At 64.9% G+C, this 22,750-nt stretch overlaps 1 protein-coding gene across 2 annotated transcripts in view; it reads right to left on the minus strand.

Moving 5' to 3' along the window:
* TBC1D22A (TBC1 domain family member 22A) overlaps positions 1-22,750 on the minus strand; it is a 67,028-nt gene that overhangs the window by 12,087 nt on the left and 32,191 nt on the right. For both annotated transcript variants that reach the window (XM_084907526.1, XM_084907525.1), the window contains exons 5-11: positions 18,282-18,352; positions 16,642-16,770; positions 15,525-15,587; positions 14,681-14,795; positions 4,846-4,955; positions 2,094-2,169; positions 492-619 (exon numbers count right to left, since the gene is read on the minus strand). In XM_084907526.1, coding sequence (XP_084763652.1) covers positions 492-619; positions 2,094-2,169; positions 4,846-4,955; positions 14,681-14,795; positions 15,525-15,587; positions 16,642-16,770; positions 18,282-18,352 — 692 coding nt within the window. The remainder of the gene's footprint in view (positions 1-491; positions 620-2,093; positions 2,170-4,845; positions 4,956-14,680; positions 14,796-15,524; positions 15,588-16,641; positions 16,771-18,281; positions 18,353-22,750) is intronic.

Here is a 22,750-nt window from a genome sequence, read left to right on the forward strand (position 1 = left end):
CCACAGGCCGGCGGGCTCACCTGGTAGGTGTCCCACAGGCCGGCGGGCTCACCCGGTAGGTATCCCACAGGCGCTCCCCGCCCCGGCCGCGGCGGGCTCACCTGGTAGGTGTCCCACAGGCTCACCCCGCCCCGGCGGCGGCGGGCTCACCCGGTAGGTGTCCCACAGGCGCTCCCCGCCCCGGCGGCGGCGGGCTCACCCGGTAGGTGTCCCACAGGCGCTCCCCGCCCCGGCGGCGGCGGGCTCACCCGGTAGGTGTCCCACAGGCGCTCCCCGCCCCGGCGGCGGCGGGCTCACCCGGTAGGTGTCCCACAGGCCGGAGGGCTCACCTGGTAGGTGTCCCACAGGCCGGCGGGCTCACCCGGTAGGTGTCCCACAGGCTCTCCCCGCCCCGGCCGCGGCGGGCTCACCCAGTAGGTGTCCCACAGGCCGGCGGGCTCACCCGGTAGGTGTCCCACAGGCTCTCCCCGCCCCGGCCGCGGCGGGCTCACCTGGTAGGTGTCCCACAGGCGGACGGTGCAGCGCAGGGGCACCTCCCGCATCAGCAGGTTGTTCATCCAGCGGAAGGCGAACTGCAGGTACCGCACCTCGTGCTGCTCCAGGTGCCGGTGCACTTGCTCTGCGGACAGACAGGCCGCGTCAGGAGTCCTCAGCTCTGCCCGCTCGCCTGCGCCCTCCTCACCTGCACCCTCCCTGCCTGCGCCCCCTCTGACCCCCTCAAACACCACAGGGCCTGGGGAAGCCACGCCTCACCCGGCGGGACACGGACAGCCGTGCACGGGCACAGGCCCTCCCCTCGCAGACCAGGCTGGAGGTGGAGGGGCTGAGAGGAGAGGGGAGGGGAGGGGAGCTCGCCAGCGCGCAGGGACGGCTTCCACCGCCCCCGGAGTGCTCCAGACCAGGCTGGGGGCCAAGGGGCATGGCCCCGCCCTGGGCAGGCGCCTGGGCTCCAGGGTTGGGGCCGGGAGGACGGCTGGGGTTCTGAGGAGGGCCGGGTTACCAGCCGCACGTCCCTGGCGCACAGCCTCCCATCGGGGACAAGCGCTCATCCTCGGTGGCTGCAGAGGGCCCCACGGCCCGAGTCCCCGCGCCCGCCCAGGCCCCTGCCGGCGAGCTGTCAGCTGCCAGCTGAGAGGCTGGGGGGCCCTCTGGAACCTGGGGGCCGTCCCAGGAGCAGTGGCCCGTCATCACGGTGACCTGAGAAGCGGCTGCCCCGCGGAGCAGGTCGCTGCCCACTGAGCGGAGGGAGGGGCTGAGGCCTCCGAGTCACAGGCCTGCCTCCTCGCCGGGCCCGGGGGCCGCCCGGAGACAAGTCCCCAGGCGTCCCCTCCCGGGAAGTCCACACGTGGCAAACAGGTGACAAGGGAGCCGTGGGACTGGGCGTTGCGAGGGGGTCCTGAGGCTCCGAGCCGCACCGCAGGCCTGCGCCCACCGGTGCTTCCTGCCCCATCTGAGCGGGAGGGCCAGGCTGCTCAGCTCAAGACAGAGCAGCTTCTCCTTCAGAAGACCCTCCCAGGTCCGTGCTCAGCCTATTGCCGCTGAGACTCCACTCCGCTTCATCAGACCCGTCCCGCACGACGGCAGCAGAGCAGGTCACTCCAGGGTGAGGGGACAGCCTTGGGCAGCTCCCACCCCCCTCCTACACAGCAAGCACAGCCCAGGGCGGCCTGAGCACACCCTGATTTCTCCGGGACGTGGGAGGGGCCATTTCCAGACCCGTGACTGGACCCATGAGAACCAGCATCCCTGACTGACAGCCCCGAGCCCAGGGAGGGAGCCGAGGCCCAGGACGCGGGAGCACAAACATCACAAGGCGGAGGCAGCCGGGCTCCAGAGTGAGGGCTGCCCACTCCCGACTCCGACTCCCTCACAGGCCCGCCTCTGGTTCTGTCCCTCCGGAGGGGCGCTGCCCCCCAGGGGGGCCTCGGGGACGCACGCTGCCCCCGCAGGGGGGCCTCGGGGACGCACGCTGCCAGGCCCAGTGCTGCCAGGCCAGTGGGGCCCGTGCTGGGCGAGGAGCCCCTCCCCTGCAGGGCAGTCCCAGGCGCCACAGCCACCTCCGCGCCCACAGAGGCTGGGCTGGGCTGGCTCACCATCGATGCGGCTCACCAGCTCCTCCAGCATCCGCACCTTCAGCTGGATCCCGGGCTGGGCGAAGGTGTAGTTGTCCTGAGGGAGAACAGCGACGGTCACCCCACAGCACACAGCGCTCCAGAGGGGGCGCGGGGGGCACGCGTGTCCGGGTGCCAGGCTGCACACACCCTGGCAGTGCCGGGAGGGCGATCCGAGGAGGTCCAGCCGCCTCTGATGTCAGAGGCAGCACCCGTCCCAGGAGCAGTGCATGCGGCGTCTGTCCCTCGAGCGGGAGACATGCCGGCAGGGACAACACTCGGGCACTGAGGTGCTGCTCCCTCAGGAAGTGCTCCCTCAGGAAGTGCTCCCTTCAGGAAGTGCTCCCTTTAGGAAGTGCCGCTGGAAGCAGACGGCGCTCGGCACAGCCACGTGGGATGGCGACCGGCCCGGTGCTGGCAGTGCCACGTCAGCCAACAATCCGAGGGTAGAGTGAGCGGGTGGCCACCCCCAGTGAACGCAGGTGCGACACAGACGGGGACAGGAGCACCGGGGCCTCAGGTCAGACGGGGCTGGCCGGGCGCTGTGCCCTCCTCGGCTCCCGCCGTGTGTGCCTGGGAGAACGGGGCCGCCCCCGGTCCCCACCGCGGCCTGGCAAACAGGGTCCCACACCCAGCACTGCCGCCACCCTGGGCCCAGCTCGGCTCGAGGGCACGGCACCCCGCCCCCCTGCTGCCCACACCACGGCCACGGCCCCAGCCACGGCTCAGCCCGCGCTCGGGCATGCTCAGAACGAGGCGGCAGCTGGCCTCCTGCAGCGATGGACCCCCACGCGCCAGTGGTGGCGGGACCGAAGAGGATCCCACTGCCCACCCTGGGGGCTGCTTCCGCTGCTGGACGTGTCTTCCCCGCCGCGGCCCGGGGTGAGACCGACCCTCCCATTGGCCGGCAGGCCCCGGTGCTTCTCAGAGGGGCACGCCAGCCACAGCCTGCGGGCCAGTGCCCGGGAAAGCCACTCTCCCTCTGCCCGGTGCGTGGCTGCCTGTGCCGACTCAATCTGGGCCGCACCCCACCGCCCGGCTCCCAGCAGCCCCACCGCCCGGCTCCCAGCAGCCCCCCCGCCCGGCTCCCAGCAGCCCCCCCGCCCGGCTCCCAGCAGCCCCGCCGCCCGGCTCCCAGCAGCCCCGCCGCCCGGCTCCCAGCAGCCCCTCCGCCCGGCTCCCAGCAACACCCCTGCCCGGCTCCCAGCAGCCCCGCCGCCCGGCTCCCAGCAGCCCCCCTGCCCGGCTCCCAGCAGCCCCGCCGCCCGGCTCCCAGCAGCCCCCCCCCGCCCGGCTCCCAGCAGCCCCCCTGCCCGGCTCCCAGCAGCCCCGCCGCCCGGCTCCCAGCAGCCCCCCCCCCCGCCCGGCTCCCAGCAGCCCCCCCCCCGCCCGGCTCCCAGCAGCCCCCCCGCCCGGCTCCCAGCAGCCCCCCCGCCCGGTCCGTAGGTGGTCGCGCATGAGCTTCCAGCGCAGACCCACCTGTGGGCCCCTCTCCCGCCTGCTCTAGGGCGGGAAAGAGCCTTCACGGCCAGCTCCTTCCTGAGACGAGGAAGGCTCTGCTCAGCAGGGAGCACTGGCTAAAGCATGAGCCGGCCCAGCGCACCCCGGGGAGACCTGTCAGACCCCGGCTGTGAAAGGCCGCTCGGCAGGGAGAACACGCCAGACCGCGCCCTGCTGTCGGGTGTGCAAACAGCACCGCCGGTGGGCGGGGGGAGGGAGGGCGCCCCGGCTGGTTTTTGTGTGAAAACGGACTGTTCTACTACAGCACGACCCGTCAGGCCCTCAGGGACTGACCCGGGAAGGGGGCTCGTGCCAAGAGGACAGGCGCTCGGCGGCACAGAAACTCCAGGCCAGAGCCGGACAGACGGACGGCCGGGCCAGGCGGGGGCAGAGGCCATGGGGCAGAGGCCGTCGAGGAGGCTGTGTGGTAATTAAGAGGAATGAACTATTCGCTGGGGCACCAGCATGGATTTTACGTTTCTCGACGCTGCTGTAAATTGAGTCTTTTTCCATTTTCAGTTCTGAGCTGCTGCTCAATGACTCATTCTTAATGAACCCTCTGCTGCAGCCGCAGGACCTGACATTCAGTTTAATAACCTTGTGCGATGCTTCCAGGAGCGGTCAATGTATCGACCGGGGCTGCGATCTTGGCTCCCAGGCTCTCCCCACCGAGCGGGACTCGGCGCACGGGAGGGGGGCAGCCCGCTCCTTCGCCCTCTCCGCCCACACGGGCGCCAGGCACGCGGCTCCCGCCACGCTGGCTGCACCAGCAGGCCCCATCCGGGCCGGGCCGGCTGGCGGCACCTCCCAGCTCTGAGCAGCCCCTGGGCCCCTCTTCCAGCTGAGATGGAGGTGAGGTCTGGGCTGGCCCAGGCTCCCATGCCTCAGCGGCTTTGGAGGGTCCCCAGCGCCAGGGAGCGGCTTTTGGAGCGGGCACCTCCCCACGGCTCCCTGCGCCAGCGCTCTCTCCCCGCGGGCACCATCCGCAGCGGCTGGCGCACAGGCTGTGCCTGAGGGACGTTCTGCAGCATCCACCCCGCCCCGCCCCGGCCCGCCGTCCGGCCTTCCTCCGAGGCCTCCCTGTGCGCCACTCCGCCGCTCCCTGCGGACCGCAGATGGGGCATACTCCGCCGCTCCCTGCTCCTGCGGACCCCACGTGGGGCATACTCCCATCTCTCCCTGCGGACCCCACGTGGGGCAGAGCTGGGGGGCGGGGACGCCCCAGCCGGCTCACCTGGATGCCGTCCAGCAGCCGGCTCGTGCACCAGTACGTGTCGGCCTCCACGTTGCGCAGCACGTCCGCAGGCACGCGGGACACGTCGGCGATGTCCACGTCCTCCTCCTCTGCAGGGCGTGGGAACGACACGAGTTAGCCGGGGACACGGACACGGACACGGACACGGACACGGACACGGGACAAGGACACGCGGAGCGGCAGCGGCTGCTCTGCTGGCAGCTGGCCAGGCCCATTCCTCCTGATCTAAGGAGGAGAGTCACGTCTCTTCCCTCATCACTTAGTGCTCCTCCATTCTGATACCTAATCAGATGCAGACGATTAATATTCTGAATCCTCTCCAGTTAATTAACATAATTAATACATTACAAATGGATGCTTCTCCGGCAATGCACATTCTAATGAGAGAAAGCCCGCACGGATTTCTTGTTCCTCACGGAGGTCCGGACTTCTCCGTAACCCTTTCAAGCCCGATTCTCAGATACTCCACACGCGCTCAGCGGTAATCCTCTAAGACCCGTTTCCAAGGTGAGAGGTTTCAGGGCCACGGCAGGTAAATCCCCGGATTGACAAGCAAAGATCCAAGAAGGCAGCCGTGCAGGCGCCTGCGAGAGAAGCTACGAGACCCCACAATGTCCCTCCAGTGTGAAACCTGATGAGGAAACACCATTTAAAAGTCAAAAGACGCACAGCAAATGCCTCACTGAGACGGCCGACGTCTGGACACACTGATTTCAGGTCCTTATAAAAAACGCTCCCCTCCAGCGTGATACTCAGAGGATCTAAAAAATGGCACATCCTGTTTTTTCATTTAATTGGCTTCTGTTTTACTTTGCAATTGTGCAAGGCATCTTTGCGAGGAAAACAAGTCTAAAACTGAAAGCATAAGTGTTAGGTGTCAGAGGGGCCGAGGACAGCAGGGCAGGGGCGGGCAGAGGGGTGACGCCTCAGACTCGGGCTGTGCTCCACTGTGTGGGCTGCAAAGCACAGGCCAGGCCCGGGCCTGCGTGGGACAGGGCGTGCAGCATGCCTTTCCCAGGATTCCACACCAGCCGTGTGTCTGTGCTGATCTCCTACGTGGACAACGGTCACGCTGGACCGGGCCCACCCTCGTGACCGACTGCAGGTGCCTTAGTCCCCCTGTAACTACCCGAACACAGCCACGCTCTGAGGCGGGGGCACTCCAGCACTGAGCTGGGGGTGGGGGGTAGAAGTCAGCGGATAACATTCATGCACACACACTTTTTTTCTTGTTACTGATGTCAGAGAGGAAGGGAGCGGGAGAGACAGAAACACCAAAGAGGAGAGAGAATCATGGATCGGCTGCCTCCTGCCCGCCCCACACTGGGGATCGAGCCCACAATCCGGGCGTGTGTCCCGACCGGGAATCAAACTGAGACCTCCTGGTTCACAGGTGCTCAGCCCCTGAGCCGCCGGCCGGCCACAGACAGCCTGACCAGCCAACACTGAGGGGCAGGCGAGAGGCCCTCCTGCTTCTATTAAGGTCGCTGTCAGGCCAGGAAGTGTGTTTAGGGAACCGTGTGCGGCCTCGGGGAACCAGCGCCCCCAGGGCTGAGGCTCCACCAGAGCCCTCTGAGGCCGCCGCCCCGGAGCACGGGGAAGGCGCCGGCCGCCCCGGAGCACGGAGAAGGCGCCGGCCGCCCCGGAGCACGGGGAAGGCGCCGGCCGCCCCGGAGCACGGAGAAGGCGCCGGCCCCGGAGCAGGGAGAAGGCGCCGGCCGCCCCGGAGCACGGGGAAGGCGCCGGCCGCCCCGGAGCACGGGGAAGGCGCCGGCCGCCCTGCAGCGCGGACAGCGCGGACCCTTCCAGGAGACTGAGCCCCGGATTGGGGGGGCCGGGGGGGGGGGGCGCCAACCTCCTCACCTGCGGGCACTGAGGGTCGTCCTCTTTCTTTCTTTCTTTTTAAATATATTTTATTGATTTTTCACAGAGAGGAAGAGAGAGAGAGAGCTAGAAACATCGATGAGAAACATCGACCAGCTGCCTCCTCCACGCCCCCCACCGGGGATGTGCCCACAACCAAGGCACATGCCCTTGACCGGAATCGAACCTGGGACCCTTGAGTCCACAGACCGACGCTCTATCCACTGAGCCAAACCGGTTTACCTCTGCTAATCTGGCAGACAAAAACAGAACCCCGTTATTGGCTCCATTGGCATTTCCCTCATTATGACCTAGCTGGGCTTTTCTTTTTAAGTTTATTATCCACTCCTGTTCCCTGCTTTGTAACATCTCTGCTTGTTTCCAAAAGAAGGTTTAACCATCCATTCGCTCTTCACAGAGATAGGAAATGGCTCTTAAAGGTGAAACTGCCGCTGCTTCCCGCCCTGTGGCAGGGCGGGCAGGGTGCTGCGGGCAGGGCGGGCAGGGTGCTGCGGGCAGGGCGGCAGGGGTGCTGCGGGCAGGGCGCTGCGGGCGGAGCTGGCAGGGTGCTGCGGGAGGGGTGGGCAAGGTGATGCGGGCAGGGTGCTGTGGGCAGGGTGCTGCGGGAGGGGCGGGCAGGGTGCTGCGGGCAGGGTGCTGCGGGCGGGGCCGGCAGGGTGCTGCGGGCAGGGTGCTGCGGGCAGCGCCGCCCAGAGCACGCACGGCCAGGCGGTGTGGGCTCCTCAGGGACGCGGGGGCGAGGCGAGTCCTGCGGCGTCGGGAGCGGCCAGGCGGTAACTCACGCTGCCTGACCTTCTCTGTGCGACCCCACTCAGCGTGCTTTAATCAGATACATCGATAGGTACTAATTAACCCTGCTTGCAGTAAGTCAACATTAACAAGCCGCTTCGATAATAAATCAAAAGGCCGTAATTGGCATTTTAATTTTTCATAAGGAGCACCCAGCGCAGCACCGAACAGCGCGTGTCGCAGCGCGTCACCCACGGCAGGTCCCGCGGCCCATCCTTCACGCCGTTATCAACGCACAAGCATGCTTCCAAATGAGGAGAAATGGCTGTCAAGACCGCATCTTATTAGTCAACTATTAAACTTTCTTAATCATCAATCAGTTTAATTGCTCCTGACACGGGTTATAAATAGGGTTTTGTGGTTCAATAAAATACTGCAGGCTAACCCCTTCGCTGCCAGCCTGGTCCGAGGCCCCGGGAGGGTCCCGGGAGGGTCCCTCACCCTCCGGCCAGGCATTCCCTTCTCCATCGGCCGTCACGCTCGGAGCATTTTTATAATTTATGCCAAGAGAATGTGAAGACACTGCTCATCCTCTCAGTGTGTCCGCCATCAGGGCCTCCCGGGCGGGCGGGGCCGGGTCAGCCCCCTCCCCTCCAGGGCTGTGTCCGGGCCCTGCCCCCGCCTGGGCGGGGCTGCCGCAGAGCCAGAGGAGGGATGCTGACCGAGCAGATACTTCCACGTGAGAACTGACAACAGGGGCAGGCACCTGGGGGGGGGGGGGGACTGGGGCACCTTCCCTCCACCCACCCCCGCCTCCTGCCACGCCCCGGCGGCATGTGTAGTGCAGTCCGGGGTGAGGGCAGGGCCTCGGCAGCCTGGGGCTCACTGAGCGCTGGGGGGCGCCGCCCAGAGGGAACCTCTCACAGCCTCCTCCTCCTGGTCACACTGCGTCACTGTTAAACCCAGTCACTGCCAGCACTCTGCCTTTCCTGGCGGCGCCGGCTTCAGACACGCTGGCCGCGAAGGATGGAGGGAGTGTGCGTTCGGCGCGGTGGGCCTGTCCTCCCGTCACTTTGCCGTCGGTGTCACAGCTCCGAAGCCACGCCTCGTCCGGGCTGCAGACGGGCCGTGCACCTGACAGGAGGGCCGGGGTCAGCTCTGACACCCCGTCTGGTCCACCTGGCTGCGGTGGACAGCACGGATGGAACGTTAGATGTTTGTGTGTCGGCGTCTAGCTGTCCCAGCGCCACTTGTAGGAAAGGACCATCTCACCCGAGTCCACTGAGTCCAAACCATCGCCCTGAGATGGAGGTCCGTGCACACATCCTGCTGCTCCGCCGCCACACGTCTGTCCACGGAGAGTGCGCTTGCTCGGTGACAGCAGTTCGGCAGAAGGTCGTCTGGCTGCTCCGATTCCTTGCGTTTCCGCATGAATTACAGACAAACCTGCCCATTCCTGCTGCGAGCCAGGGACGGGTCTGACCGGACGGCGGTGAGTCTTCAGGTCAGTCCAGGAAGACGGCCGTCCACACCCTTCCACTCTCCCAGCCAGACATGGATGTCCCCGCTTAGAGCTCCGTAACCCCGTGCAACCACGTTTTCTGATTTAGGGAGGACAAATCATACACTTTTCTGGCTAAATGTGTACCTAGCTAATTTGATGCCATTATAAATGGAATCGTTTTCACAATCTCATTTGCAGACTGCACACTGCAAGTGCAGAAAAATACAACCAGTGTAACACCTGGGTCTGGAGTCCTCCCACCTTGCTGCCGCTGTGTATTAGCCTTCCTGGCTGTCCCGGGTCCTCTGGGATCCCTATCTACAAGATCCCGCCTCGCCCCCTGCGGGGCACCCGCGCTTCCTCTCTCCTTGGCGCCCGGCCGGAGCAGTGCCACGCTGAACAGCTGGCATGTTGAGGGAGAGCTCTCCGTCCTCCCTTCAATACGATGTTCACTGTGAGTTTTCCACGGACACCCTTTACAGGAGCAAGCTTTTCTAGGCCTAGTTTGTTGGATGTTTGTTTTTTCATGAAAGAGTGTAGGTTTTGTCAAATACCCATCCACTGAGATGATCATGTGTGTTTTCCCTCATTCTGTGAATGGCCTAGTGCACTGCACTCGTGGGTTTTCATATGTTAAACCACCTTGCCTTCCTGGGACGCTCCCGTCTGTGGTGCCTCCCCCTTGCTGCGCTGCTGCTTCGGGGGACTGGTGAGTCACCTTCCGAAGGCGTTCCTCTGCGTCCTCCTCCTGGGGAGGTCTTCTCACCGTGGACCGGCGGGTCTGCCGGGAGAATAATCCGGAAGCTCCCACGGCTCCTGTTCTGGAGGAACGTGTGAGGGAGCTGCTGGTTCTCTGTTAGGTGCTTGGCAGGACTCACCAGTGAGGTCGTCTGGTCCTGAGCTTTTCTCTGTGGGGACTCTTCAAACTGAATTCGGCCTCTTCCCTCACTGCTCCCGTATCTGCCCACACAGGCGTTGGTACGACAGGCATGTGCACACATGTGCTGAGAGAGACTTACTGTGAGGGACAGGTCCCGGTTAGGGGACTGGCAAGGCTGAGATCTGAGGACAGGCCGGCAAGCGGGGGACCCCGGCTGGGTTCTGTCAGGGGAATTTTTCTCCTTCCCCAGGGACTCGCAGTCTCTGCTCTGAGGGCTGCCAACCCTTCGAGAGGACACCCGCGCAGGCAGCGTGCTTCACACACGCAGTCCTTCCAGTGCGTCACCACGAAGGTGGCCTCACAGAGGGGCCGGCCGGGGCCCGGCAAACCCAGGCTCCACAGCCTGGCGATGGGCGACTGCGTCCTCGGCGAGAGTGACCCTCCCGCTGGACCTCCCTCAGCTGCTCCCGCCCGCCCTCAGCTGCTCCTGCCCGCCCTCAGCTGCTCCTGCCCGCCCTCAGCTGCTCCTGCCCGCCCTCAGCTGCTCCCGCCCGCCCTCAGCTGCTCCTCCCTCTGTGACGTCAGGGACCCGAGGGCGCCTTCCTTCCGGGTCCATCAGGTCCGCTTCCCTGAGATTTGTGAAGAACCATCTTTGGTTTTACTGGTCTCTCTATTGTTCTTCTCTTTCCTGATTCATCTCCTGCCTGCTGTTTGTCTGGGCTTCAGTCTGTTTTCCTCTTTCTAGTTCATGAAACTGAAGAGTCAACGATCTGAGCTGTTCTTTCTGGCCCAGTGACAACTATAAACTTCCCTCGGAGCTCTGCTCCAGCTGCAGCCCGTAAGTTGTGGTACGCTGTGTTTTTATTTTCACTCATTTCAAAGTATTTCTAATTGCCCTTCCGCTTTCTTCTCTAACATGATGCTTCTGGGTGCGTTCTACAATTTTCAATATTTGCCAAGGTCCCCGACTTTCCTTCATTCCCTGTGGCCAGAGGACACCCTGCGCATGCCTGCCCCCCGCGTGTGCAGGGCTGCCTCCGGGGCCAGCACGGGCCGGTGCGGGCGCCGAGAGGAGCGGCCGTGCGGGGCGGGCCCTGTGGACCGGGGCCAGCTGGTTTCTGCTCGGCTCAGTCTTCCTCTGGCTCCTTGGTGAGCTTCTACCTAGCTTTCCTCCCTCTCATGGAAGTGGTGTGTCACTCCTTCTTAAAAAGACATTTTTAAGTAATTATTTTAAGAGAAAATGACACAGAAAAGCAAACCTGAGCTCACACGTGCAGTAATGAGCGTGGACTGTAAACACCCCTCACCACCCCACTCGTCATCCCGCCTCCCACGGCCCCACCCACGTCATCTCCGAGGGCATGGGTCCAAAGTGCCCTCAGAACTGAGTCTGAATTTCAATAGAGGATGGGGTGCTTCGTTTTCATACGTGAAAATATTTAGTAAAACATAACGCTCTGCTTAAACTGCAATTCAAGGTGACGGAATAATGTTTATTTTTAAGTCGAATTAAACATTGTTAAAAGGAATATGACAGTCACTGTTTGAAAAATACTGGCTTTACTTAAAAAGGGTACCTCAAAACTGCACACCAGTGGACAGGCTTCACAAATCAGGCTACATCACCTGCACAGAAGGCTGTGTGAGGACCAGAGTGACCTTGACAAAGACTCCTTAAAGACACAGGGCAAGCCTATGCTACGAGGTTAACCAGGAACAAGGCAGACTTTTAGACACGCTATCCTCTGGACTACACAAATACCACACACGGAACTCGACGTAGCGGGAACACCCACAGCAGCGTTATGTTTTAGTTTTACCAAATATTTTCACGTATGAAAACGAAGCACCCCATGCCATGACACGGACGGGCGAAGACACAGCCCCACAGCACGAGTCACTCGCGTGAGCTGCGGGCAAAAGGAGCCGGAGGCTGCCGGGGCGGGCGGGGCGGGGAAGCGGGCAGTGACCGCTCCTGGGTCTGCAGTTCCTCCGCCGACATGAAAACACTCACGTTAACGGCGGTGATGGCTGCGCTCCGATGACATTCCCAAGCCCACCGCTCATCCCTCCACAGGAGCTTCCCGTACAGACCCGCTCACTAAGCCGCCCCAGGAATCCCCGCAGCGGGGGCTCGGCAGGGCACAGAGGAACCCGAAGGCAGACAGGACGACCGTGCCACCGGGGGAAGGGCACGGGCTCCCACCGCCTGCTAACTTCCGGACAGAGTTCTGCACAGGAGCTGGGCAGCAGGGTCACGGGCACAGACGCAGGCCCGTCCGTGCATCGTGGTGATTTGAGCTCGGGGACTGGGGCTAAGGACGCCGGTGCATCTCTGAGAGCTGCCCAGAGGCGCTCTGGAGCGATCCCACCAGGAGGAGGAGGAAGAGCGCCCCTCTCTGGAGACAGAGGTGAACTGGGCGTGCGTGGGGACAGGCTCACAGGAGCAGTTTCCAGCCTCGATGCTGTACGCGGGGAACTAAGGCACCACGTTAGTTCCGGTCAGACACAGGCAGGCGCTCAGTGTGAGGGCCTGCGGCCACTCCATCCACCGTCTGTGTCCCCGCTGCTGCCCAGGAGGGGCTCACGCTGGACCTGCCACACCCTGTGCCCATGTCTGGCCGGCCACAGCGGCAGGCACTCGGGCAAGTTCCAGCCGCACGCCTGTGGCCCCGCACGCTGCCCACCGCTCCTCCCTTGTACACTGGATCCTGAGACTCCCTGTCCTGCCTCTAGAGCCCCCTCCCGGCCTCCGAGCCAGGAGGGTCCGCAGACCCGCCGGGGGCAGGGGCCCATGAGGGCAGGTGGGGAAGATGCGAGAACAGCGCTCAGCTGACATGCATGTGGCCTCCGGCCCTGTGCCCTTCGCACCCGGGGGAGGCCTGAGCTGCCCTTTCTGTGCAGGAGCGCCAGGGCCAAGACGCCGGGCACACGTCAGTGCCCACGGCAGCACCTGCTCACTCCTCGCACCTGGCACGTGGCTCTGCACACCTCCTGTCCACACTCACTCAGCCAAACAGCAGCCAGAGAGGCAGGCCCCCATAGACCCCTGTATGCCCCACAGGCCCCCATAAGCCCCCATAGACCCCCACAGGCCCCCACAGACCCCGCAGCTGGGCAGAGTGGCCTGACCTGGCGGCTGCGCAGCCGCATCCCAGCACGGGGCCCTCGGCAGTGGGTGCAGCCTGCCTGCCGAGGTCCAGGCTCCTCCCACAGAGAGCCTCACCTGGAGGCGGGCAGCTACGTCAGGTCCCGGAGCCAAACTCAACCCAGCCTCGTGGCCGGAACATTGGGGGCAGGACGAGCCCACCAGCTCTGTCCCCGAGGCTCTGGGCACCCACCCCACAGTGGCCTCCACCGCCAGCCCGGCCCCGGGGCAGATGCTCCGCGCTCTCCCGTCTCCAGCTGCTCTCCTGCAGCATCAGCACCACGGCCACGCCCTCCGCCTCCTCTGCTAAGCCAGCAGCGCGCTCAGGACCGCTGGGCCTCGAGCGCGATAGGGCCAAGCCGTTAGGACGAACTTGTTTACCAGTTAATTAATGGCCTGGTTAACACGGAGCACCAGTTCTCCATCACATCTCCGCTGCTCTCCTCGTTAGCAGCCCTGGCGTCTGCTGACAGGGCCCCTGCTCGGCGCATTCAGAGCTGCCGTCCCGGCGGAGTGGAGGGCAGGCCGGCCTCCTGCGGCCGCTCCCGAGGCGGGGGACGAGGGAGGGAGCAACGAGAAGACCTCCTCTGCCCGCCCACGGGAACGAGGTGCCGGGGGCTCAATGACGTGCCCTACCCGAGTCCCGTCCTCCTCAGACAGCCATCCTCCCATAAGCCGGCGCTCCGGCTGCGGGGACGGGACCCACTGGGCACGGAATCGGCCAGAAACATGTAACAATAAGCGAACACCGGGCCGGAGGGTCCCACAGAGACAGCTGCAGCGCCAACAGAAAGGCTGCGGCCAGAGGGCCAGCCTGCCCGCAGGGGGTTAACAGCGCGCCCGCACACGGAGCATCGGAGCGTTTACACGTGAACCGTGTTCACCGCACAAAGCTGCCTGCCCTCGCCTGAGGTCACGGATGGAAGGAGGCGCACGCGCGGGCTCACCAACAGCCCACGCCCCCGGCCCCCCGTCAGCCCATCATCCCGCACGTAACTCACACAGCAGCCCCCGAGCGGACACCGCGGGCGGCAGAGGCAGAGGCGGTGGGATGTGCAGATGCAATCCAAGACGGTCGTCTTTACCTCGTAAGCAAAGCAGCCCACTGGTGCCGTGGTGGCAAACCACAGCTCGCAAGCCACATGCGGCTCTTTGGCCCCTTGACTATGTCTCTTGCACAAAATACCACGGCCTGGGTGAGTCTCTTTTGAAGAAGTGGCATTAGAAGAAGTTCAAGTTTAAAAAATTTGGCTCTCCAAAGAAATTTCTATTGCTGTACTGTTGTTATCTGTCTCTGTGGACGAGTGAGTTTGCCGACCACTGCCCTAGGGGACAGCTCCCCCAACACAGTCACACCCGCTAGTATCCCCCACCTCCCACAGTCACACACACACACACACACACACACACACCCGCAGCTCACAGCCGCACACGGAGCCAGTGCTGACGCCGAGAGCGTGACCCTTGGGCGGACGGTGCTCCCCTCTCGCGTCACCACAAACAAGGCGCTGACAGTGGCAGCGGCCCCTGGCCTCAGGGGAGGGAAACCATGTTCCCGCTGCAGCTCGCCTTCGCGACGCCGCGCGTAGCGGCGGTTCTGTGTGCCGCCACCCCCAGAGAGGCCAGGGGCCCGGGTCCGGCCCGAGGACGAGGCAGGCCGCGCTCTTACCCACGTGCTCGCAGACGAAGACCACGAAGAAGGGGGTGACCAGGTCGTTGATGCCCTGGACGTAGCCGCTGGCGGGGTGCCGGATGGCCCATATGAACAGGATCCTCTCGAAAATCTGGAAGACACGGAGCACGTGGGGAGGCCAGCCGCGCACACGCAGCAGCAGCAGGTGCGCTTTTACTTAGACGTGAGCTGCCCACTTCCCAGTTCCCGCCGTTAAAATACAAACAAACGTCCATGGTGCTCAGCCTCTCCCAGACTCCCCTCACGGTCAGGGACCACACGGGGAGGCGGCTCTCGGCTCTTCCAGGCCCTCGGTTCCGTCTGCGTATGGCCGCCCGGCCTGGGCCAGGGGGCAGCAGTGCCCGGCCTACCAGAGGCCCAGCCTTGAGAGGGCACATGGCCATGGCAGTCAGAGCCACGATGTCTGGTTTGTACCAGACAGAGCAACCCGGGGGTGCGGCCCAGCCAGAGGGACAGGAGAAGTGCAAGAGCCCCTGGGTAAGAGACACTGCTGAAGGGAGGGCATGCCCTGCCCCCTGCCTTCCCCCCTGCCCTCCCCACCCCTCCACCCCTCCACCCCCCCACCTCTCCATCCCCCGCCCTCTCAGTGCTGCTGGTGGACGCACACAGGATGCCGGAGCCAGAGCAGCCAGCGTGAGCCAGGCCAGGATGCCGAGCCCAGACAGCGATGCTCATGGAGCCAGTGAGGCTCCTCTCAGCAGTGAGCGACCCCGTCAGCCATGCCGTGGGCACGGCCTGGGTACCGCGCCCACCCTGCCCACACGGAGAGGGGGTGCCCGCCCAGCGAGGGGGGCCCTGAGCGAAGGGCCCGGTGCCTTACCTCCGTCACCGCGGGCTGCAGCGTCAGCGCCTCGGGACTCATCCGCGGGATGTCGATGTGGATCTGGAGACGGCGGAGAAGAGACAGGATGGCAGCCGGCCCCGGTGTTACCGAGGGGGACACTGGCGCTGCTCCGCAGTCTGCTCTGATGCTGGCCTAGGAGGGGCTCCCAGTCCTGGCGGGACGCTGGCTGACTGGCCCGCCCGAGCGGCGGCTGCCGCATGAGGACAGCGCAGGCCTCAGCACCGGACAACCCGACCCACAGCCATTGGCAAGCGCAGACTCCAGCGGCTCAGGGACGGGAACGGGCACCAGCCACGGCTCAGCCGCAGCAATGCTTCTCGGAACAGGCCATCCGCCACGCCGCAGGGCCTGCAGACCCAGCCACTGCCACAGGCAGCACCCGACCTCCAGCCCACGGGAGAGTCCCACTCACAGAGGGACACGCGAGGCTCAGGAAGCAGCCAAAACGGCGTCGGGGCGTGAGCTGGTGGCACGCTGCCTCCAGAACCAACACCACGAACATCCCACCAGCAGGGACACAGCCAGCCGGCCAAGGGGACGCCTGCACGGTGAACTCAGGTCCCGCCCCGTCTTTGCAGGTGGCCTGGGCCCGTCTCCCGCCGCCAGCCTGCGCCGGGCCGACCAGGCAGGCTGCTCCATTCGCCCCGCCCTCACCGCCGCCCAGCCACCACCCTGCCGGACTCCCAACAGAAGGAGCTGTGCACCCTCCGGAGAGATGCCAGTCACCGCCGAAGTCTTTTTCTTAAATCAGAATACATCGAAACGTGTTCAACACCATCAACGCCAACTCTTCTCTCAGACCAGCGAGGGGATGGGGGGCAGGCACGCTCTCCGCCCCCTGAGCAAGCGCCTTCTGTCCCAAACCGGCTTCCTGCGTGGCGGGTGCAGGGCCAGGCTGGGAGCCGCCCGAATGTCGGGACAGGAGGAGGAGGAGGAGGAGGAGGAGGATGACCACTCCTTTACTGCCCTCCAGGCGCCGGGAACCCCAGAGCCGCCGTCTGGCCCCCAGGAAGCAGCGCTGGCCACGGGGAAGGGGGGAACGGGGCCGCGGGGACAGGGGGAACGGGGCCGGGAGGGACGGAGGGCGGCCCACCTGCCTGTAGGTGTCCTGGTGGCCCTCGTCGTTGCGCGAGTCGTAGTAGTGCTCCACGAAGGCAAAGTACTCCTCCCGCTTCCGCTGTAGTGTGGCGGCTCTGCGCTCCGCGTTGGCAGGCAGGTAGCCCTGCGGGCAGACGGAGGTGAGTGCAGACCACGTGACCCCGCGTCCCGAGCCTCCGCCAGGGCTGCGGGCCACCGGGGAGGCCGGAGGAGGACCAGCCCCCACAGCCCACAGGCGGACGCCAGGGCCCTGGGGAGAGGGCGAGCTGCGGGGCTCCGCCCTGTCCCCCAAACTTTAGCTTCACTCATTGGAGAGGAGTTCTCAAAGCACGAAAGCCACACGGCAATCAGCCCACACCCTCCTGCGCTCCCGTTCCTGGAGGAAAACACATGTGCGAGTTGAGGCCTTTCGATAATTAAGCAAAACTAGAAATTATGCAAATGAGATATATGCAAGCATGTGATGAATCCTAAACGACAGAATGACAGGAGCCTTAATTGCTGTATTAGCATGCTGCAAACACACTAATCACAAGTGTCAGCCAACAGGCGCAAGACTCAGGTCCAGGCCCCCAGCGACACCAACACCAGGCCCTGCGGCCCCGTGCGCACCGCCCGGAGGCGGGACCCAGGCCCCCGTGTCCCGCCCTCTAGCCCTTCTTCCCCAGCGCAGGCGGGCACGTCACTAGCTGTGCCCGAGGTCACGGAGACGTTACTTAAAAAGGACCCGTCAACGTGTCCCACAGAGCGCGCTGTGCTCAGCACCTGCAGAGCGTGAGCCTCCGCCGGGGCAGCCGGCTCCCACAGCAGGAGGGTCTCTCGTGTCCCTCCCTGAGGCCAGGGCCACCGTCCCTGAGGACAGCACGTCCACACCACCGGACCAGTGGGAACAGTCCTCAGGTCACAGGCCTTGACACAGGGTCAAGTTCAAGGACACTGGCTGTGGTCCTAGGGACCTGGATAAATGGTGACTTCTCCATCGGGTTCAGTGCTGAGCCCTTGTCCTGGAGGCAGAGGAGACGGGACAGAGCACCCAGCCCTCCGCGGAGCCCCCAGCGCCCACTCCCAGCAGGCAGAGGATCTACCAAGACCCGCAGAATCGGGGCCGAAGGAAAAGGAACAGGATGCCGTCACCCGAGTGACACACCCTCCGCCACACAAACTGTCCTGAGGGGCCTCGCGGTGTGTCCTCCTAACGCCCCACAATCCCCGAGGAGCTCGAACCCGCCGGGAAAGGAAGGGAGACCAGAGAGAAACACAAGACCCCGCAGCAGCAGGCCTAATACGACGGCGGAGCTCTCATCAGCGCGCAGCCTCTGCCGGGCTGCAGCGCGGTGAGGGTCACACCCTGAGCTGCAGCCTCATTAACACTCATCAGCAAGAAGGCGCCTCCGAACTGTGACAGCGGCCGCTCAGAGCAAACAGCCCCCACCGACCAGCCCATGCGGGCCCAGGACCCAGGCCGCCACCCCTCCCCACGCGCCCCCAGACCAGAGACCGGAGCTGGGCAGGTGAGGAAGCTGGACTCCGCCCACCGCAGAAGCACCTGTTCTTATCCGCCTGTCCCGCCCCACCCCGAGTCCTGGCCTGACCGAGAGCAAAAGCAAGCCCGCAGCCGGCCCGCTGAGAACTCACCGAGAGGAGCTTCCAGGTGATGGGCCGCACGGGCTTCGGGACCCCGGACCAGCTGAGCCTCCGCAGCTCCTCTGTGGGCACAGACAGGGAATGGGGTTCAGTCAGTCAGGACGCAGGGCTGGGAGCCCCCACATGAAGCAGAGGCATCTCCTGATGGGCACCTCCCGAGTGCCCTCAGCACCCAGCAGTCAGCGCCACCGGGCGCACGGCCGCTCAGGGGACGCGCTGGTCAATGCACCCGGGTCCCAGCTTCCCCCCCGCCCCCGCAGTGCCTCCCACCTCCTCCCCCACCCCCCACTGCCTTCTCTGCCTCCTCACCCCCACTGCCTCCTCTGCCTCACCCCCTGCCTCCTATGCCTCCCTCCCCACAACTGCCTCCTCTGCCTCCTCCCCCCCACTGTCTCCTATGCCTCCCTCCCCACCACTGCCTCCTCTGCCTCCCTCCCCCCCACTGCCTCTTCTGCCTCCCTCCCCCCACTGCCTCCTCTGCCTCCTCGCCACCACTGCCTCCTCTGCCTCCTCTGCCTCCTCTCCCCCACTGCCTCCTCTGCCTCCTCCCCCCACTGCCTCCTCTGCCTCCTCTGCCTCCCCCCACACTGCCTCCTCTGCCTCCTCCCCCCACTGCCTCCTCTGCCTCCTCTCCCCCACTGCCTCCTCTGCCTCCCCCCACACTGCCTCCTCTGCCTCCCCCCACACTGCCTCCTCTGCCTCCCGCTCCCGCCCAGCCCCCACTGCCTTTTCCCCAACTTCACGCCCAGTGAGCCTGTCGCTCCTCTCGCACCCGCCGCTCCCTCTCCTGGGAAGGCTGTGCGGGCGCTTTGGGGACCAGCTGGGGGGACTGCCTGGAGAGGCCGTGGGCGCTGATTCAGGGGGCCGTGCTGCCTACAAGCACCTGCCGTGCGGAGGTCAGAGGGCAGGGGAGACGCAGCAGGACGGAGGGGCAGGGACGGCCCTAACGCTGCCTGACCCCCGTGTCTCCCTGAGTCCCACGGACAAGCCCTGTGTGCTAGACACGCATTTCAAAGTGCAGGGGTGTCGCCACTCGCCCCCTGACCCTGGAGCAGGCGCGTCTTCCCTCTACGTCCAGAACCGCCTGACGGATGGGAGCGGGCGGTTAACACCGGAACAGAGAGGTTAGGGCAATCTCCGTCACACAATCCACAAAAACAGTCCAGCCGCACCGGGTCCCGGTTCTACGCCTAACAAGCCGAGCCAGCGCGGAGACGGGCAGCAGCTCCGGCCGGGAGTCCGCTGCACAGCCTCTCAGAACTGTCCTCCCGTCCCCTCCCTGAGGGCTCCGGGGGTGCAGGCCGGCCCGGGGAGAGCCGGACACCTCGGGTCCCAGTCCCTGCAGCCTCTCCTCAGGAACCCGAGTCGGTAAGAGGGGCTGACACGGCAGGGGCAGGGCGCTGTCAGAGGCGGGCCCTGCGGAGACGAGGCAGCGGCGGCAGGCCCGGGGCCAGGGGACCTCTCCCGGGTCTGTCCACTCCATGGCCGCCGGCACAGAGAGGGTTCTGTACACAGACCAGCTCACGTGTGGATTCGGACCGAGGGCCCACGACAGACCCAGAGCCCAGGCAGGAGCAGATGCTCCAGGAAGGGCACCCGCGAGGGTCACCCCCGAGAGCCGGCTCTCCTGCGTGCTGGCTGGGCCGCTGGGAAAGCCACCGCACAGAGGTCAGTGCACTCCGCCCGAGGCCACTCGCCGTCCCCTGTCCACCAGAACTCGGGGTGCACACCGCCCCCGCCCCCTGGAAGCAGCAGTCAGCGAAGAGAGCTGAGGGCTCCTGAGGGGCCTCCTCGCAGCTGGGACACCTCGGAGGTGCTGGGTCGGAGGTGAGGAGCCAGACCCTCCTCAGGGGGAAGCCGAGGGAGAGGCGAGCAGCACAGACAGGGGACCGGGCTCCAAACTCAGCACAACGCCAGACCCAGAACCCCCAGCAAAAACAGTCCCATAAAGAGAAGAGGTCACAGGCATAAGCTAACGGGAAATGGACACCAGCCCACAGAGAGCGACGGGTTCCACTCAGACCTACAGAGGCCGGGACCCCAGCCCGCTGAGCAAGCTACTTCAGAGCGCGTCCCTGGGCACACAGGCCAAGAGGGAGGGGGTGCAGGCCCAGCCCAGAGCCCCCCCCACACACACACACCGGGGCACGGCCAGCCCCAGAGCCCAGCCCCCGGGGAACAGCCAGCCCCAGAGCCCACCCCCGGGCACGGCCAGCCCCACAGCCCACACCCCCCGGGGCACGGCCAGGCCCAGAGCCCACCCCCGGGCACGGCCAGCCCCACAGCCCACACCCCCCGGGGCACGGCCAGGCCCACAGCCCACCCCCGGGCACGGCCAGGCCCACAGCCCACCCCCGGGCACGGCCAGGCCCATACTCGGACTGTGTGTCTAGATTCCTCAGAGCTCCGTCTCTGCTTTCTCTGTCCTCAGCCTCTCTGTGAGGCCTGGTATCGGGCTCTGTTGCCTGAATGACGGTGAGGAGGAGGCCTGGCCCCCCTCCTCTGAAAGGCCTGGGGGCTGCCTCGCTCCGGCTTTAACTGTTCAGAGCGCACAGGTGACGCCACCTGACCTGGCGCTGGACCCCGTAAGGTGCTGACGCTCTGACCTTCCACACTGGCAGCGGGTGGTAAGCTTTGTTTCCTGCGTCCCTTCCCCCGCAGGCCCCGTCTCCCGGAGTGTGTCTGTTCCCTGTGTTCCCGGTCCTTTGGTGCAGACTGTAACATCCGTTAGCTCTCACGTCTGTGGACCTGTGGTGCTGACTCCTCCCCCACGCCTGACCCTGGCCGTTTGCCTTTTTGTTGTTGTTGTTAATAAGGCTAACTACAGGTTTTTATTGATCTCTCAGAAGCTACTTGAGACTTGGCTGAGTCGCCTTTCCAGTTCAGATTCACGTCCATCCGCTCCCTCCCCTCTTTCCCGTGGTTTGCTGAGTTCCTCCTCTCCTGCTTCTCGCGGTGGTGGCTCTGATGATGGACCCGAAGCCTCGATCCTCTTCCCATACGCACTGCCCTCCACACGTGTTCCAGGTGCAGCAGACACATTCTGACATGTGCAGTCATCACTCAACTCACATTCTCAGCTGTTCCCTGTGGTTCTGTGAACCGTGCGTCATTACGGAAGCGTGCTGACAAGGTCCAGATGCCGGAGGGTTTCCTGGAATCTCGCCGTCGGCCTGAGCTCTGACGGAAGGAAGCCTTGGGGAGATGACCCGGCCTTGGTGCCGTGGCGCCCGCCCGCTGTCTGCCCGGAGGCGGACGGTGTGCCCCCGCGGCGGGGCCTCCGCGCTCGCGAGTCCGGGGCGGGCAGGGCGCTCGCCGCTCTCCTCTCACCGACTGTCCAGGGCACGTTCATCCGTCACTCAGGAGGCGGTCCGTGTCGGCCTCGATGGGGAGTGTGTCCATCCCTCCCGCTCCCGTCGATGCTGGCTGCACGCACTGCGCACCGGGATTCTTAGTGCACGCACATTCGGAGAGATGTTATCTGCTTAATGAGGGAGCCCTTTATCACCATGAAGCATCCCTCGGTTCCAATAAAACCTTTGTCTTCATGTTTACCTGCCCTGACATTATAAGCAATGAGCTTTCCGGTGATGGATGTTTGCACGACCTTCCCCGGCCTTTATCACAGCGCCGCGTCCGCTGAGCGCTGCCGGCTCTCCTCGGCCCGGACCGCCGTCCTCCCAGAGCGCGAGCGGCAGCGGGAGGAGGTGGACGCGCTGGCAATAAACGAGACGACACGTCTCTACAACAGTGGGTGTGCGACCTGAGAAGTGACGTTTGAACTGTTTCTGTGAAAACAGTGCCAAGACCACATCCTGCGCTCCGCGCTGTGATGGCGGCTGGTCCAATCCCGCCGGGAACGGGCCGGCAGGCACACGTGGCCTCCGGGCGGAGGGCGGCACACGGCGCTGCGGGGTCCGAGGCCCAGCTGGCCGACCACGGTGTACATGCCTGGACAGGCCCATCTCTCAGAGCTCGTCCCCCCTCCAACATGGGTTATGGAAGGGCCGCCTCGCTCGGTCAGAGTCCCGGGGGCTGCGGGCAGCACACGGCGTCTGTGAGCTGCGTGTCCGATGCGGAGCGAGAACGGGACGGGCACGCTGACGGACGAACTGCTCAGCCCGCTCTCGGAACCCAATGGCGAAGCAGAGGGGACCGTCCGTCCTGACGGGATGCAAATGACCCCGTCTGAGATGGACCGGAAACGTGGACCTTTCTTCTGAAATGCCAGGAATAACGAGACATCGATCCATAATTGGAGCTTTTTTCCTAACCTTCCAGTCTCTTTCTAACTCGTGTCCATTCTGAGCTCCTGTGACTGTTACAGCAACAGCACCTGGGAGAGCCGCACTCACCGCGCCGACCGCGGACCCACAGGAAAGCTGAGCAGCGGGAGGAGGGCGTCAGCATGAGCACAGTCTCCCTCCCCAGGACAGGAAGTCTGATAGCACCCATCCCGC

Source organism: Pipistrellus hanaki (genome assembly GCF_964339955.1).
Source record: "Pipistrellus hanaki genome assembly, contig: SUPER_3_unloc_1, whole genome shotgun sequence".
In the NCBI taxonomy this organism is placed as follows: domain Eukaryota; kingdom Metazoa; phylum Chordata; class Mammalia; order Chiroptera; family Vespertilionidae; genus Pipistrellus; species Pipistrellus hanaki.